We start from the raw sequence: 15249 nt of genomic DNA, 5'->3' as shown, positions 1-15249 counted from the left end.
AACGTGCCCGTGGAAGATGTCCCCAATGCCATCATGGCATATGCGTCTGCTGGGAACAAAGTCAGGATTTTCTGCATTGCAGCTCGTTGCCATAACTGTGAGATGTCCTCTTGGTTCTTGTGCTCTCCTCGTGGTATCCTCTCTTCTCATCTTCTGCCTCCTTTTCTGCAGTCATGCAGAAGAACTGATAAAAATAGGAGTTCCCACTGGGAAAAAAAGGGCTCTGAGCTTTGCACAGGCTTCATTTGGGCTGAATCTTAAATTAACCATAATGGTCTGCAGGCAATTTCCTCCACTTGTATGTAATTCCTTGGTAAGTTAGCAGCCACCTGACTTTCCTGTAGTTATCACAAATGACTTCACACCTGTGGAAGTAAAAGTGTCTGCCTAGCTCATACAACTTTAGCAGCAGATTCTGTAGGTTATTTTCCAGTGGCTGACTCCCACCACTGGTCTTTGCTCATTCCACTCCATGTCTCCCTGTGACTGATTACTGCAGAGCCAGGGATGATAGAGAGGTGTCTTCTCACAGGCTGTCGTGAGCTTCTGGAGAGAGCCTTCTGTGAGTTAGCTGCTTGGTAGTCTTGCAATTTATAATGTTGGTTTAGTGCAGCAATTTGCTGCAAAGATTTTAGCTGTCCTTCCTCTGTGTCTCCCTCCTTCCCTGGAGAAGGAATATATAGTGTTGCAGTGATGCAAGGTGCTTGGAGTCAACCTTCCATCACCCACTGATGTCTCAGCACAGCTCTTCTATGCTGTGCCCATCACCTTTAAATAAGACATCTGACAGGGACATCTGAGGTCAACAAGCAGACAGAAGAAGAGGGAGAAGGATACCAGTCGTGGACATGAGACCTCAAAGTGCAATTCAAAGCATAAGCATGTGTCCATGCCCACAGGGGTATGATCGCATCTGCTGGGTAACGCTATGGTGGCTTGGTTTTCTCTACTGTCCGCACAAACCTGAGTCCATAGGTGAGGTCTCAAAACAGTGTCTTATGGTCAAAGGTATGTCACACCTTGGAGTGTGTGTCGCTCTGGGCTGTGCTGTGTAACCAGCTGGTTCTGCTGATGTGTGTTCAGCTCTTGTGGCTTCCATAGGAAAATATTGCTGATCTACAGATGGTACTGGGATCTTTACTAAGATGACAAATTAACTGAAGAAAATGAGGAGAAGGAGGGAGGGCAGATCCTATTAGAGCAAGTAGGTGTTTGAGGCTGTGAAGAACTAACAGCAATGTGTATTTGTACAGACCTTCCTTAAATCTGTGGAATCTGGAAATATTTAGCGTTAAGTAAGAGGTGGAAGAACAGCACAGAAATCTTCCCCAGTAGGGGAAGAAAAAACCAGGTCACTTGCATTTGATATTTTTTTCCTAACTTTGGATGTATTGAGCTGTGTAATAACTTGCACATATCTGGAAGCGATGCAGAGCACAGCAATCAATAATACAAGCAACAATAATCAGGTGTTTCAGCCATCTGACATGAGCAGCCTCCAAAGATAATTCTCTCCCACAGGACATTGCCAAACATAACTTCAGTTTATTCTTAGTTAGAAAATAAATGCTTACCTGCCGTGCAGAGACAAACATTGCCAACAGTTTTTCTCCTGAAAACTGAAAAGGGATGGAGGTGCAGGAAGAAGCATGGGGAAAAAACATGGGGTGCTGGTGGCGGGCAGCAGACAGCTGGATCTCTCTGTGTTGCCCATCACCAGTGTCCCTAAAATCCTTCTGTGTTCAGAAATGATAAGAGAACAGAGGAAGGGCGGAGGAGCATGAGGCTGAATTTATTGATTGTAAAGAACAAAGCATCCTGGCACGCAGGGCCACAGTGAATACGTGTTATCAACACTAACACCGTCATTTGTAATTGGTTGTAAAACTGAGTTGCTTCTCAAGCTACTAAAAAAATAAAAATCCTTTCTCATTCAACATGACCAAAATGACATTTATGTTATTCAGGATTTTACCATTACTATTTCACTTCAACACACAGCAGCAGCAATAACACATACATTTTTATGCCTGCCCACTACAAGTCATCGAATAAAAAGAGAGGGGGCACAGGTGATAAAATTGATGTGAAAATTTTCACCATACTCTACCAAACAGCCAAACAATTCAAAGCTGGTAATAGTGGAGAGTTCCTGACTCTGTGGCTCCTGTTTGGAGCTTGACTCCTGGAAGCTCCCACAAAGCTGGTTATTGCCTGCATGATAAAGTAATTAATTCACTCTCTAGTGAGGAGTCTGCAAATATAAAGGGGAAAAACAAAGACTGTCAGGTGTCAGTGCATCAAATATTCAATACTGCTTTTTTCCTTATTCACAAGCAGTGGATTGGCAGATCAGGATATATACCAATCACAGGCACAATGTTTAATAAAAAGTTGCCATCTCTGTCACTCCGGTCAGCTTTCTGCTACATTTCGCAGGTCACGGTCCATGAAATTTCGTAGGAACTTTCATATATATTCTCTGTAGCAAACGATGGCATTTATTTGTTATTAGACCATATAATATAGGGAAGATGAAGATGCTTTATCCAAAAAAACATGTGAGGTAGTCTTTCATACAATGATTTTTTGATGTATGTGTATTTTGGGTCTCTATATAGTTCTGCAAGCTGCTTATTTTTTTCTAATGGAAAATAATAAATGATTATGATTTAATAATGGTTGTGCTATAAGAGGCCAGGACACTCATTACCTTTAAACTCAGATTACAACCTTGGCTTGTTTTTTGACCTGCTGACCCAGACTGTCACTATAAAAAGCTGTCGTTTTTAATCATGAGAAACGTGAGCAGCAGAGAGTTAGTCGTGGTAAGAGTCGGTGCTGAGCATTACATCCTAATCCCAAATGCCAGGGAAGTCAAGAGGTAATGTCCAGAGGATGCAGCTTTATTAGGTTTGGCAGCCACAGGGGGAGAAAGGTGAGTGGGAGTCAGATGCTGAGAAGGATCAAAGGTTGAGAAGAATAACATGGGGAAGCGTTGTTTTGTGGGTTTTTTTAACCAACCCAGTCGTTTTGTAAGAGAATATGCCTGCTTATATGATACAAATCAAACGTGTTCTTGACGTTTTGGTTATAGTACATTGTCCTGTAGGCTCTTTTGGATGTGTAGGACCTGCTAGCTGTGAGCTAAGTGTCCCATATGTGTGTTTTTCATGTATAACAATCCTCTGGGGGGATACTTGGGAGACAGAGGGTGAAGGAGAGAAAGGAAGATAAACACACAAGAGAAGAGCAGAGCGGAACATGGGATCTGGGTCACTACTCAGGATAGGATATAGTTGTGAGCCATCAAAATTGCTGGTTTTCCATAGCATCAGTGGTGACATCATGAGTCCCTTTATCCATTGGTCCACATCACTGGTAAATTATTGCCTCTTTTCAGCTCAGGAGCGAACCCTGGAAGTGGTCAGGATTGCATATCCACAGCTGTGTTCATTCCTCAGATATATGTGCCATATACCAGGTTGCATGACCTGCAACTTTTCATAATGAAGCCAGAGAAGAACCTGCAGTGTGAAAGCCCTCAAGGCTTTTTAACCTTACTGAAATATCTAATTTGGGAAAAAAAATTATAGAGTTTTTTTAGCCGCATAAAACATGTGAAGGTCTGCAGAGAGCTGTAATAATTCCTGCTCACTCAAATCGCAAAATATACCACTATCAAAATTTAATCTGGGCTTTTTGGTGCATAATCATATTTCACTCATTCTCCTTCATCCTTTTATTTGAGATAAATAAACCTCTTTTGTGCCACCACCAACCCAGGATTCATAAACCAATATTTTACACCTGGGACAAGGAATGTAGCAGCTGTCACCTGATGACCCATCTCTCATTCCCCTCCCTTCAATAATCAATAGCGGTTTTGGCATACGTCTCTGAAGTTTGCTTACAGATTTCATTTCAAAAAGAGATGACAACAGTTCTTTTATCACTCAGCACTCCTAAGCCTGCCTTCGTTCATAAGACACCATATTTTGGCAAAGACGGTCTTTACTTGGCAGGATACACCCTGCAAATGATACTTGTTGGAATGGGAGAGCCTCTGGCAAGTGACCACCATCACTGCTGTGCTGTGTCTTGCATTTTTGTCCCTCCAAAGTCATGGCCTTTTAGCAATAATTCATGGAAATCTGTTTGGGTTAGCCCTTCACCTTTGGTGACAGCGATTCCTTTAGTGGTGCTGGAGATGCACTCTCAGTGGGAGGAAGAGGAAGCAGACAGATGTAGGGAGTTTTTTTGCAGCTAGATTAGAAAACATGTAAGATATGTATCCAAATAGATGTGGTTTTCCTGGATTTTCTGAGTCTTCTCTTGATCTTCTTAGGCCTTCTACCCAAGTGCATACCCCTTTCCTCTAAAATCCCTGAAACAGCTGTAAGTGAGACCCTGAGGTGGCTCTTTTAATTTGGACTTTAGTGTTGAAGGACGTGCCAAGCAGCACTTGGGAAGGAGGCAGCCTGGTCCTTCTCAGTGAGTCCCTGAATTACCTGATGAGATCCTCTGGAGTCAATATGACATATCCATATTTATAGATCAGTAATTCCTCCAAATTACTACTCCTGTTATCCTTTGGCCTGCAGAACTCTTGGCTTCTCTCTGTAATATGAATCCTGCTGCTGTAAATGCTGATGGGTTTGTCCCTCATTGGGGTGTCCTCCCCATGCTGAGCTCCAGCTGTTATAAGTTTTGTGATTATTGTGTTCTGCCTTATCTTGAAAGCCTGAGGCATCATATAGCATCATCCTCCTGCTTCTGTAATGTGGAGAGATGGGGGGAAAAAAAAGGAAGTTGAAAGATTCCTAAAGGATATGTTTGAGGATTGTCATGCCTGACTACCCAGCTCGTGGTCATTTCCCAGTATTAATTTGTACATGTGGAGACATATCTTTTGCTAGTGTCAGTCTCAAATTCTAGTTACGTCAGTCAAATTTATGCTAAAAGGTATTATTCAGATCATCTTTTCTCAGGAAAAAAAGAACAGTTTACCTCAGTCCTTTCAGACTTTGGCAATCACCCTGAATCTTAGAAATAATACCTTGCATTTGTTATGTTTTCGATTATACATTTACCTTTGCAGCTCCCTTCCCACACGATATTTCTTACACACACTTACCTTTCTAAGCAATTATAGCCTAAATGACCCTAAATCCCTCATCTTAGTAAAAGTTACAACTTTCAGAAGCTAAAGGTGAAATATAGTTTGGTCCAATTCTGCTGTGTGCCAATGTATCCGTATACCTGTCTTATTGCATTGAAACCATGAGAAAAACTCATATAAAATTTTGACATATATTTTCTTTGCTATTACAGTTTGTCAGATGTTTCATTACATCTTGGACACACATAACTAAACAATTTCTAGAGAAAATGGGCTATTTGCAGTCATCTGCTGGAGGCCCGCAGCCAACACTTCATGCTATTTGTCAAGAAGAATTTTGCGATGGAAGCGCAGGGGGCGGTGGGAACTGGGGAGACCTGGTGCAGGGCTGGGGAGATGGTGGGAACTGAAACGGTGAAATCCAAGTGAGGAGAGGACAGAAACGCATGTTACATCAGTCCCTTAATGCCTTGTCAATACACTTTGCAAAGGTTGTTTGAAAGGCAAGAGAATGACCCAGGAGACCCCAACTTTTGGATATAGAGGTTCAGATTGCTGGGATGTTCTTGGGCTGTGCGAGAGGCAGAGCGAGGGCTCCAATCCTGAGCTGGTCGTTGGGGGAGAGATAAGTCAGGACTTGGCCCAAGACAGGAGGGCAGTCTTTTGGAAACATATTCCTGTTGTATAGTTGCCTCTCCCAGAGCAATTTTTTGCATAAATGTACATTCCAATAAAGCTATGTAGCATCTTAACAGTATTGAAAGCTCAGGGAAGACTGTGAGACTCGAAACTAAACAAGTTTTCACATCTTTTTGCAATAAGGGCAGAAAGCACTAAAGAAAACTCACCAGAGAGTATGAATTTTGCAGAGATTTCCCCAAATAATGGGTGAAGAGTTCCTTACCACATTTTATTGTAATATTGCTACATAGTCAAACCTGAGGTTGTCAGTTCAGTGGAATTAGTCACATATTCTGTATATGAAGTTCAGTAGAATTAATCACGTCATCTTTGTATTGATTTGCTATGAATTAGAGTGTATATTAATATGCAAGCATACGATTAATATTACAATGAATAGTTTCATGTTAACACAGATCATTGCAGTGTCTGAGTGGAGATGACTAACTTGAAAGAACATCCTTTGTCTGTGTAAATGGTTTACTGGGGGGCATTGCAGAGTGTTCTGAATATAATATTTTTTCACAGGAACAGGGCTAAAGGGATAACACAAGTATTGCATTCTCTAGTGCCTCCCAGTGCTTTACATGTTCTCCTTTATAAAAAAAAAAAAAATCAGCTATTTGCAGCTTGCTGAATTTAGTAACTATAACTAATGGGGTTGTTTCTTTTTATGTGTGTTTTAGGATGGAATGGGGAACCTGAGGATCACAGAAAAGGGTCTAAAGCTCGAAGGAGATTCAGAATTCTTGAAACCTCTCTACGCCAAAGAAATCCGGTCAAGACCAGTAAGTTGTCGGGAAAGGACTGAGCACATTTCTGTAGCCCGAACAGTAAAAAAACATGAAGTGGCAGGGTGGTGTGGTTATTTGATCAATTACTTTGGCCATTCCATATAGATGTAATTTGGTGAGTGAGACGGTGAGTGTTGTTTGGGTACCTCATCCACAAACTACATCCTCTGAGCAGTTGCAAGGTTGATATAGTTTGTAGCTAAAATGCTTTCTCTGAAATTTCATGTTGTCTTTTCGTCTCCTTTTGAGATAAATCATAAACAACCCTTGACCGAGAGACCTGATATTTCCGAGGCAGAGGGGTGGCAGGCAGTTGTGAAATCCAGGTCACACTTGACTGGTTACTCCTTTTCTGCAGAGAGCAGAGCGGTGATGCCTTGGCACAAGGGCCTGATCTGTTGTTAGCTGCCACAGTAAACCCGTTTTACGTGCTCAGCCCTGTTTCATGTTGTGTTTTAAAATTATGTGTGGTTAAAATTCAGTGCTGCTGGGAGAGACTGACAAAAGTGGCAAGGATGTTAACAACTGAAAATGAGAAAGAACCCAAGTGTGATTGAAATAGCATTTTCATAGCACTTCATTGACTGTCAGTGACTTTTGCTCTTTCTAATACAATCCTGTTTGTCCTGAGCGGCTTTAAAATAACTGAAACGATTATAGAGAGTTTCCAGGATACTTCTCAGAAGATGTCATCTATCTTGTTTCCTGATCCAAAGTGTTAATTTGAGTCAGATACCGACCTTTCATTTTGATAACAATGGCAGATAGCTAATTAAATAAAGTTAACATCCCTTTATCTCAGCATTTCTGTGGTCTTGTAGAAATTGGAACTTGTAGCATAATCAACACAACATCCAATACAATATCCACTTAATTATTGAAGGTTGTAACCTCTGTAAGATGGCTAGGAATTGATTTGAACAAGCATAATCATTTAGGAAGAAAAGTTAATGAGAAAACATTCATATCTATAAATGTTTTCATCCCTGAATTAAAACAGAACTGCAGAACCTTACAAGTCATACCCTTTGTAACGTAAAACGTGTGAAAAAGGTGCAGCACTCAGTTTGATAAATAGACTGACAAATTGCTACTTACATTTCTTTTTCTCTAGTTAGACTGGAAATAATATTTGATTACTAAGAGAAGTGAGAACCACTTCTTGCTAGTGGAGAGTTTACTGTTTGCATATTATCATACTCATCTACATTTTAATACAGCAGAGGGGACAAAAAGTGTCCCCTTCTTGAGGTTATGAAACTGGTTTCCACACTATTGACAATGTAATGAATGCAAGGAGCAAGAAATATAAAGCAAGACCTTTGTGTGTGTTCCTTGCATTACCACACCTCCAGGGTTATTTTCGCTGTTAGCCAGAGAAGGATCCAGTCGCAAGCCAGAAGGTCTGATCTCCAGCCTAGTGACTTGAAGGATCCCTGCTGGCTTCAGTAGATGAGTCCTGGAAATTGTATTCACTATATAATTGTGTAAACCATGTGCATAGTTTCTCTGACTTCTCACTGGAGTTAAACTGGAATTTATTTGGCAGGAAAGGAAGACCAAGGTTTAGAGAGGAAGAAAAAGCCTTTAAGTGTAATCCCAAGAGACTGGCTATGTGGGGAGCTCTGAGTTTCTGTAATTTGTGCCTTAAAGAGCTCCACTAGGTACTGCCCCCTTCATCGCCTTCTGGACAGAGTATTTACATTTAGCTGTGCCCTTTTTGAAAGGTAACTCATTGCAACTGGAATTACAACCAAGAAGAGCTGAATCAGTTGTACTGCAGCATGCAATTAATGACAGACAACAAAGGCATCTTCCTGGGAGTCCCTTCAAAAATGTCAGCAGAAGGATTGAACCAAAGCGGTTTGGTGCCGTGCTGGAGGAGTGGCCATTAAAATCACTGACATGAACTGGCATCTTAAAGCTCCTTCCAACCAGTTTTGTTCTGCGTCACCGCTGCCTCCTGTCTCAGGAATGACACCCTCCAGGTGCGCTTTCCCTTTCCCTCACCCATTCAAGAATGACCCCCAAACGCCTCTCTTCATATAGCGAGGGTATCTGTTCCTGTTGTTTCTCCATCCTAGTCCTGGCTCAGTAATACTCAGCTTGTAGTGCCTGCTGGATTAGGAGCGTGTTTCTAAGCATCAAAGCTTGCAAATAAGCATAACCTTGTTACTTCATGAGCCTAAAGATAATCTGGATTTTAATGAATAGTAACTGGTGGTAGCGGTGTTTGCACCCTTGTAGTCTTGTTGTAAAGAAATGAGATAGATGCATTCCCTTTTCCAGGAGTCATCAGAGCATCTTAAAGTCCCAGCTGAACATATTGCACACTAAACAGTATTTTCCATGCCAGTTGCATGGAACATGAACATCTTGCTGCCTTTAATTAGGAAGTTAACTGGACCATGAAGTATTGCCTGTGTAAATAAAAGTGATTTGTACTTAGTCAAGAAGGTGCGTTAGGAATCCTCACATTTCTTTACTTGCACATAAATTATGGAGATTATTAAAAATTGGAAGGGTCATCTATAAACCCATCTGTAGCTCAGCTGCACTGTCACTCTCAAAATGTAGCTGTCTTTCTAACTGTTGTAATTTATTGTGGACTATCGTGTGAACCATCTGCTTGCTTATAAATCAGACAAACTTTGACTGAAAGTTGCATGCAGCTGCACAAATTGTTAATTTTATGTGCTGGAAAGTAATGGCAACAGTTCTGTGGTCTTCAGTCTTCATTGCCTTAATTTGAATAGAAATTTAAAACTGGAAATTATCCTGTCCGTTGAGAGGAGCTGCTAAAAAGCAGGTTGCTCAAAACTTAAATTAAGCACAGATTTAGCTTTCTTAGTGCAGTCTGGGTGTTTTGAAACTTGCCACATTCAGGTCTGTAAGTAACTTAAAACAGACAAGACAAAGAACAGGCTATGTGTATTTTCCATTCCAATAACTACAGAAATAAAATCCCATGCTGTGATTATACAGGAAAATCATGTGAATTACTTCTTTCAGGAGCTGTGTGACAACCCATGAGATGATAATCTCAGCTTTAGGAAGCAGAGAAGGACGTTGCCTTGGTAGGAATAGGATGTTTTTGCCCTTACAATGCTCATTTTAAGTGCATAGATAGAAAAAAATAAACCTCAGTTTGTAGATGTTTACACCTGGGCTTAAATTTTCTTACCCCAAATCCTTGTGAAGACAAGAGTATGGATTTGCTGGCAAAGATATTTTACAGTAGAAAGCTCTTGATTGGGGTCCTGCCTGTTCAGCTCTCTTGCAGAATCTTATACTGACGTGTGGGTCTGGGAACACAGACCTTAATAAGGGCACCAGCATTTTGTATCCTTCCCTGGTATTGGGGAGAGCTCCAAGATGTTCTGTTGCTGTACAGGTAAAAGTGATGGCAAAATTCACTGAACAGATTTTGAGGAGATTTTTTTATGTCTTTTAAAAGAGATCTTTTAATGTATTTAGCTGGTTTCATGTTGAAGGTTTGCTTCCCATTGTTTTTAATCAACTGAAAAAATAATTTAAGGGAAGAAACCTATACATCAAAGAAAAAAGCCTGAGGCAAAGTGCAATTTTTCCTTTCCTTGGGTGATGTTAGAGATCCCTGTGGCATTGGGTGTCTCACTGGAAGCAGCGTGCTCACCCAGAGCGTTGGGGCAAAGCTGGTCTTATTTGAAGCCATATGAAATAACTAGTTACTACAACAGAAGAAGGATGGGGCCTGTCATTGACACTTGGCTGCGATTCTGTGAGGGCATCTGTTTGGCTAAAGAAAGTTCACAGTTGTGAATTGGGGCTGATAACTGCTATTCCCTTTACTGGTGTTTAGTAAGTTCTCATCAGCATAAAAGCTAGACTAGCAAGTACATAAAATATGCTTGTCTGTACTTTACATTTTCCCCAGCCAGTATTCGAATGATAGAAATTTTAAAGGAAGCTTTTAAGAGTGATAAATAATTATTTTGCCAATGTACTTGTCTCACTATGTTCAGATCTGGAAGAGTGATATAATTTTAAAGCACAGACGCAATTCTGTAATGGATGTATTCTTTTGTATGATTTGCTCTGCAAGTCTACCTGCCTCAAAGCTAAAAATACACACTGCAAAACAATAAACCATGTATTTGGATTAAATAATGACAAGTGCCCACAATCGGGCATACCTGCCTCATAGCCATAAATACATTTTAATAAACAATATAACATAGTAATTTGGATTAAAAGGCACCATTCACCCATGAGGAAAAGCAATGCAGATGGCAAGATAATTGCAACTTTGTATGATGCTCAAACTGTGTAGTAGAAATCTAGCTTTCAGTACAGGCTCAGGTCGACAGCATAAAAGAAGGCTGTTATTTCTTGAGGAAGGAGACAGAATAATTCCTTTTCTCCCTTTGTCAGCGTTTACAGAGCAATAAAAGGATATTGAATTAGTTCCTGATGATTCGGTCTTGCAAAGCATTTAAGGGTTTCAGCGTGCTCACTGAAACCGTCACAGGGTGGAAATGAAGTTTGTCTCACCTGCTGCTGTCTCTGAGCAGTGCCTGTGTACCCACCGTCTCTTTGGCCATTACTCCTCCCAGTGTTTAAGTGTCCCCTTAGTGACCAGTTCTTCAAACAAGAGAAGAATCTCCTTTTTTGCACATTATAATACGAACGAGCCTGTAGGAGCTCCTGGCAGCTCATGGAGATGTTGACATTTGCCTCTGGGGCAGCTGGGTTGCTGCCATGGCTGCAAGGAGGAAAACCTCACACTATCCGAGGTAGAGTTCTGAAGCACGATGCTTCCTCTAACTGCTTCTTGCTTGATTTTTGGCAGCAGATGTTAAAATAGTTTTTAGAAACCCCAATAATTTAAAAAAAAAAAAAAGAACAAGGTTGCTTGTGATAGCTCAGCCAACAAAAGGAAGCTTCTTGTAGCCATGCCTGGACACCTCATATTCTCCCTACAGGGTTTGTTAAGCGTTCGCTGTGGCAACACTCCAGATACCTCGTTGTTAGATTCCGTGCCAGTGTGCATTTGCTATAAATGTCTCGCAGTTTGGTCAGTCTGAGTCTTGCTTGCCCAACAGCTATGAACGGAGAGGGGGGCTGGCAGACAGCAGGACAACCAGTACAAATAAACAGAAGCGACTGAGCTGGTTGCAAAAGGCATCATTTTGGCAGAGGCGTCCTCACCTGATGCACAGGTTTTGTTGCCATCACCATCCAAAGCAGATTTGAGCCTGTGTGTGGCAGTAGGCTGTGAGTGTCCAGGGGGATTTTTAAAATTGATATTCCTCCCCTTTAATAAATCTCATTCTTAAGCAATAAAATCCAGAGAGCCTACTTCAGAATGAGCCTTGATTGCCCCAGTGCTTTGGGGGCACTTTGTGGCCCTGTGATATTTCCAGTGTGCTGAAAAGCTGGACGTTTAAGTAAATTTTACAGCAACTATGAAAACTTTTCCCTTTAGCTTCATAGTAAAGTTGGCCAGAAGTCTCTCTGCACTTTGAATTTTGAAGGAAGCTTTGTAGGCTGGCTCTTATGTGCTGCACACCGAGAGCACAACAGGGAACTGAAGTATCCCACCAGCTGCAAAATCCAAGTATCCCAAAGAAGAGCAAGAGAGGAAACTCTAAAGTGAACAAACTTTTTGAAATAAGTCCACAAGTTGCATTTCAAAGCAAAATCTCGTGGAGGCTGCCTATGGCATTTTTAAAAGGAATTCATTAAACGTTGCTAACTTGTCATAAGCTCTCTTAAATGGAAGGGTAATGGCTCATAACATTTGTAAGCTTTTTAATTTCATGCAATATGAGCAGTGTAATCAGCACCTATTAGAGTCAATCAGCTGTGCCAAGTGGGCTCCCTACCTTGGCATTTGTCTATATTTTCGTCATGGGCACACCTCTGAACTAAGGCTGGGAACAACGTGTTTGTACATTCTTACCCTAACGTCCGTGAAGCTTTTGCGTCCAGAAAACCCGATATGGTCATTGAAGAACTATCTGAACCCATAACCTGAATAAGCACTTCATAGTCAGTGGTTTTCACTTTCTAAGGAGGGAGTTTGGGCCGTGGGGCTGATGCAGAGTAGTAACCAGCTCCAGCCCCAAATACGAAGGAGACTGAAAATTTCTTAAATGGTTTTCCAATTTTGTTGACTTTTCTCCTTTGACAGGTGAAATTTCTCTGCTTGAACTGTTCGTGTGAGGAGAGCTGTTCGGATCATGTGTTTGTTTTGCTGCTCTGATCCGATTCCTCTTCATTTTAAACATCTGTAGCTGGACTCTGCGGTCATAAAGACAAGTGATGTGCATCGCAGCTCCAAGTGAGCTGCCAGGATAAGGCTGGATGCTCTGTGGTCTCTAAGCTTTTGCATTGCAGTTTTGCCATGATCCCAGAAATTGCTTGTGTTTCAGCTGTGAAGAGGAGGGTAGTGGGGCTGAGGTTTGTGGTGGGGCTGTATTTCCATGGAGATGTTGCAAATCAGTTAACATCGTGTTTTCAGGTGGGTTGCGAGCCTTGAGACAAGAGTGCAGGCACTAGAACCTGAAAGAATATAATAAACATTTGATTTAGTTTATTCCCCCCAAAGGAAGAAGACATTAAATTATTGATTTTTAAATTGAAAGAAAAAGTGACTGAGCTGAATAAATTTGGCATGTGGTTTCTTGCCTTCTTGGATGTGCACCACGCTTCTAACATCTATGCTATTTCAGCTTCAGTTTGGCATCTTGAATTTGCAAGCTGCCTCTATGAATTGACTGTGAAGCTGCTGAGAAGCTTTTTTTTTCCTAATTAGACATTTATTGTGGCCTCTCAGTATTCCTGCAGGCTTGTAAACCTTCAGAAGCTGTACATCATCCTTATTTTTCTATGTTTAATCTTATAGCAGAAAGAAAAAGAAAATAGCACAGGGGTTTTACTGGGGGATTCATGAGTGTGGGACACACCAGTCGCACCCACTGATGATGGAATTTCTCTTGCTTATTTGTATTGCTGTTAAAAAATAATCTGTGCTGGTGGTTGACTAAGCTGACCTGAACCAGGCCATGGGATTAAGCGCGTTTGTAGAGTAGCCTTGAATTCTCAGTCCAAAACTTGATCCAAATTTCATCTTAACAAGTTGTAGCCTCAGAAAAAAGTGAGCCTTCCAAAGCACCTGGAGCTGCTCAGGAAAAAAACGTGCAATCGTGTACTGCCGCATTTCTCTCTCTCAAGGGCAAAGGCATTGAGTTTAAGGATTTACTATGTCTAGACATCAGTGCTGACAATCAGGATTCTGGGTGCTTTGGAAAGGCTGAAATATAAAAACAACTTCTTAATACTAAAAATAAAAAAGCAATAAAACTTTACACAGTATAGACAGAGAGAAGATAGAGACAAATAGACAAAGGAAACACTAAAAGACAAATAGCAAGATCCAATTATAAAGAAAAAGAATGTTTTTCTGATATTTCCAAGAAGCTCCAAGAGCAGAGCTTCATATCTTCTTACCATGGGACAGGAAACACTTCTGCGGCTCTTCTGCTGATCAAAACTGTTTCAGAAGCAGCGTAACATATTTTGTAAGGCAAGCGTTACTTGACAAGACAAGCTGTGCTGTCATTAGGGAGCGCAGGCAAACACAACTGGTTTTACAGACAGTTCCGTTTGCGAGTTCTTTGATTTGCAACAGGAAAGGAAAGCCAGACCTTCCAGGTTTCATTTACCAGTTTCTATGGAGTAACAAGAGTTTCTCTGATTGTTCTGTTTCTAAATGACAGATGTTGGATTTAGAGAAAGAAGAACGCAGGTAAAACAAGAGCAACTCTAAATTTGCTCCTGTTCTATAGGGCAAATTGGTTGAGGCCTTTGGGAAAACTGACTTGCTGCTTTTGAAAGAAAAAGTAAGGTTTCTTTGGCTGTTAACATTTCCCTAGCTGAAACATCTCTATTTTCGGTCTCTACCTGAGGCTGTGCCTGGCCATCCACTCCCATCACACCAGCGTCCCTCAGGAAGGGACAGTCCCACACCAGCGGTAGTGGCACCGTGTTGGGGTGCAGGACACTGCTGTATGTGTCTGATAAAAATGGCTATAAATCTAGCCACAGAGAAAGGCTTTGTGACTTGTCAGTGAATCGTTGATCGAGGCTTCAGTCCAACCAGATGTCAGGAAGGCTGTTCGCATGCACAGAGTTGGCTTATGCCCTGTAATTTCTACATATACTGCATGTGTGTGGCAGGAGTCTGTTCTACTGGTCTCTCTCCAAACGTGGGGACAGATACAGCCCTTTCTTCCAAAAGGTTTTATGTTGTCAATAGGTAACGAGTGGGACAGGAGATAGGGATGAGGGTAGGCAAAGCAGCTTGTTCATTTGCTCCTACAGCAGCCAAGCGTTCGTGTGAGTCCTGTGTCCACGTGCAACCTCATTTTAGCAGATCACATGCCCAAAGTATAAAGGAGGGTGATGATAGAGCTGGCAGATATTTTCAAATAAAAGCTAATATGGTAAAAAATTGTCCTTCTTGAGGGGTGAAGAAAAACAATTTCCATTATGCCCTTTTTTTTTCTTTGTTTCTTTTTTCATTTTTTTTTCTGTAGAAAAGGTCACATGTCCATTGGTTTCCTCTTGATTTTCTGTGATACTGAGTCCAATGAACTTTATAGGTAT

General features: G+C 41.3%; 1 protein-coding gene across 6 annotated transcripts in view; it reads left to right on the top strand.

The window, feature by feature from the left end:
• SGCD (sarcoglycan delta) overlaps window positions 1-15249 on the top strand; it is a 326557-nt gene that overhangs the window by 243062 nt on the left and 68246 nt on the right. For all 6 annotated transcript variants that reach the window (XM_082063327.1, XM_082063328.1, XM_082063323.1 and 3 more), the window contains one exon: window positions 6490-6591. In XM_082063327.1, the coding sequence (XP_081919453.1) occupies window positions 6490-6591 (102 nt within the window). The remainder of the gene's footprint in view (window positions 1-6489; window positions 6592-15249) is intronic.

This window comes from Streptopelia decaocto (genome assembly GCF_964273445.1).
Source record: "Streptopelia decaocto genome assembly, chromosome: 12".
Taxonomy (NCBI): Eukaryota; Metazoa; Chordata; class Aves; order Columbiformes; family Columbidae; genus Streptopelia; species Streptopelia decaocto.
The sequence above is the reverse complement of the archived record's forward strand: the minus strand, read 5'-3'. Positions and strand labels throughout refer to the sequence as shown.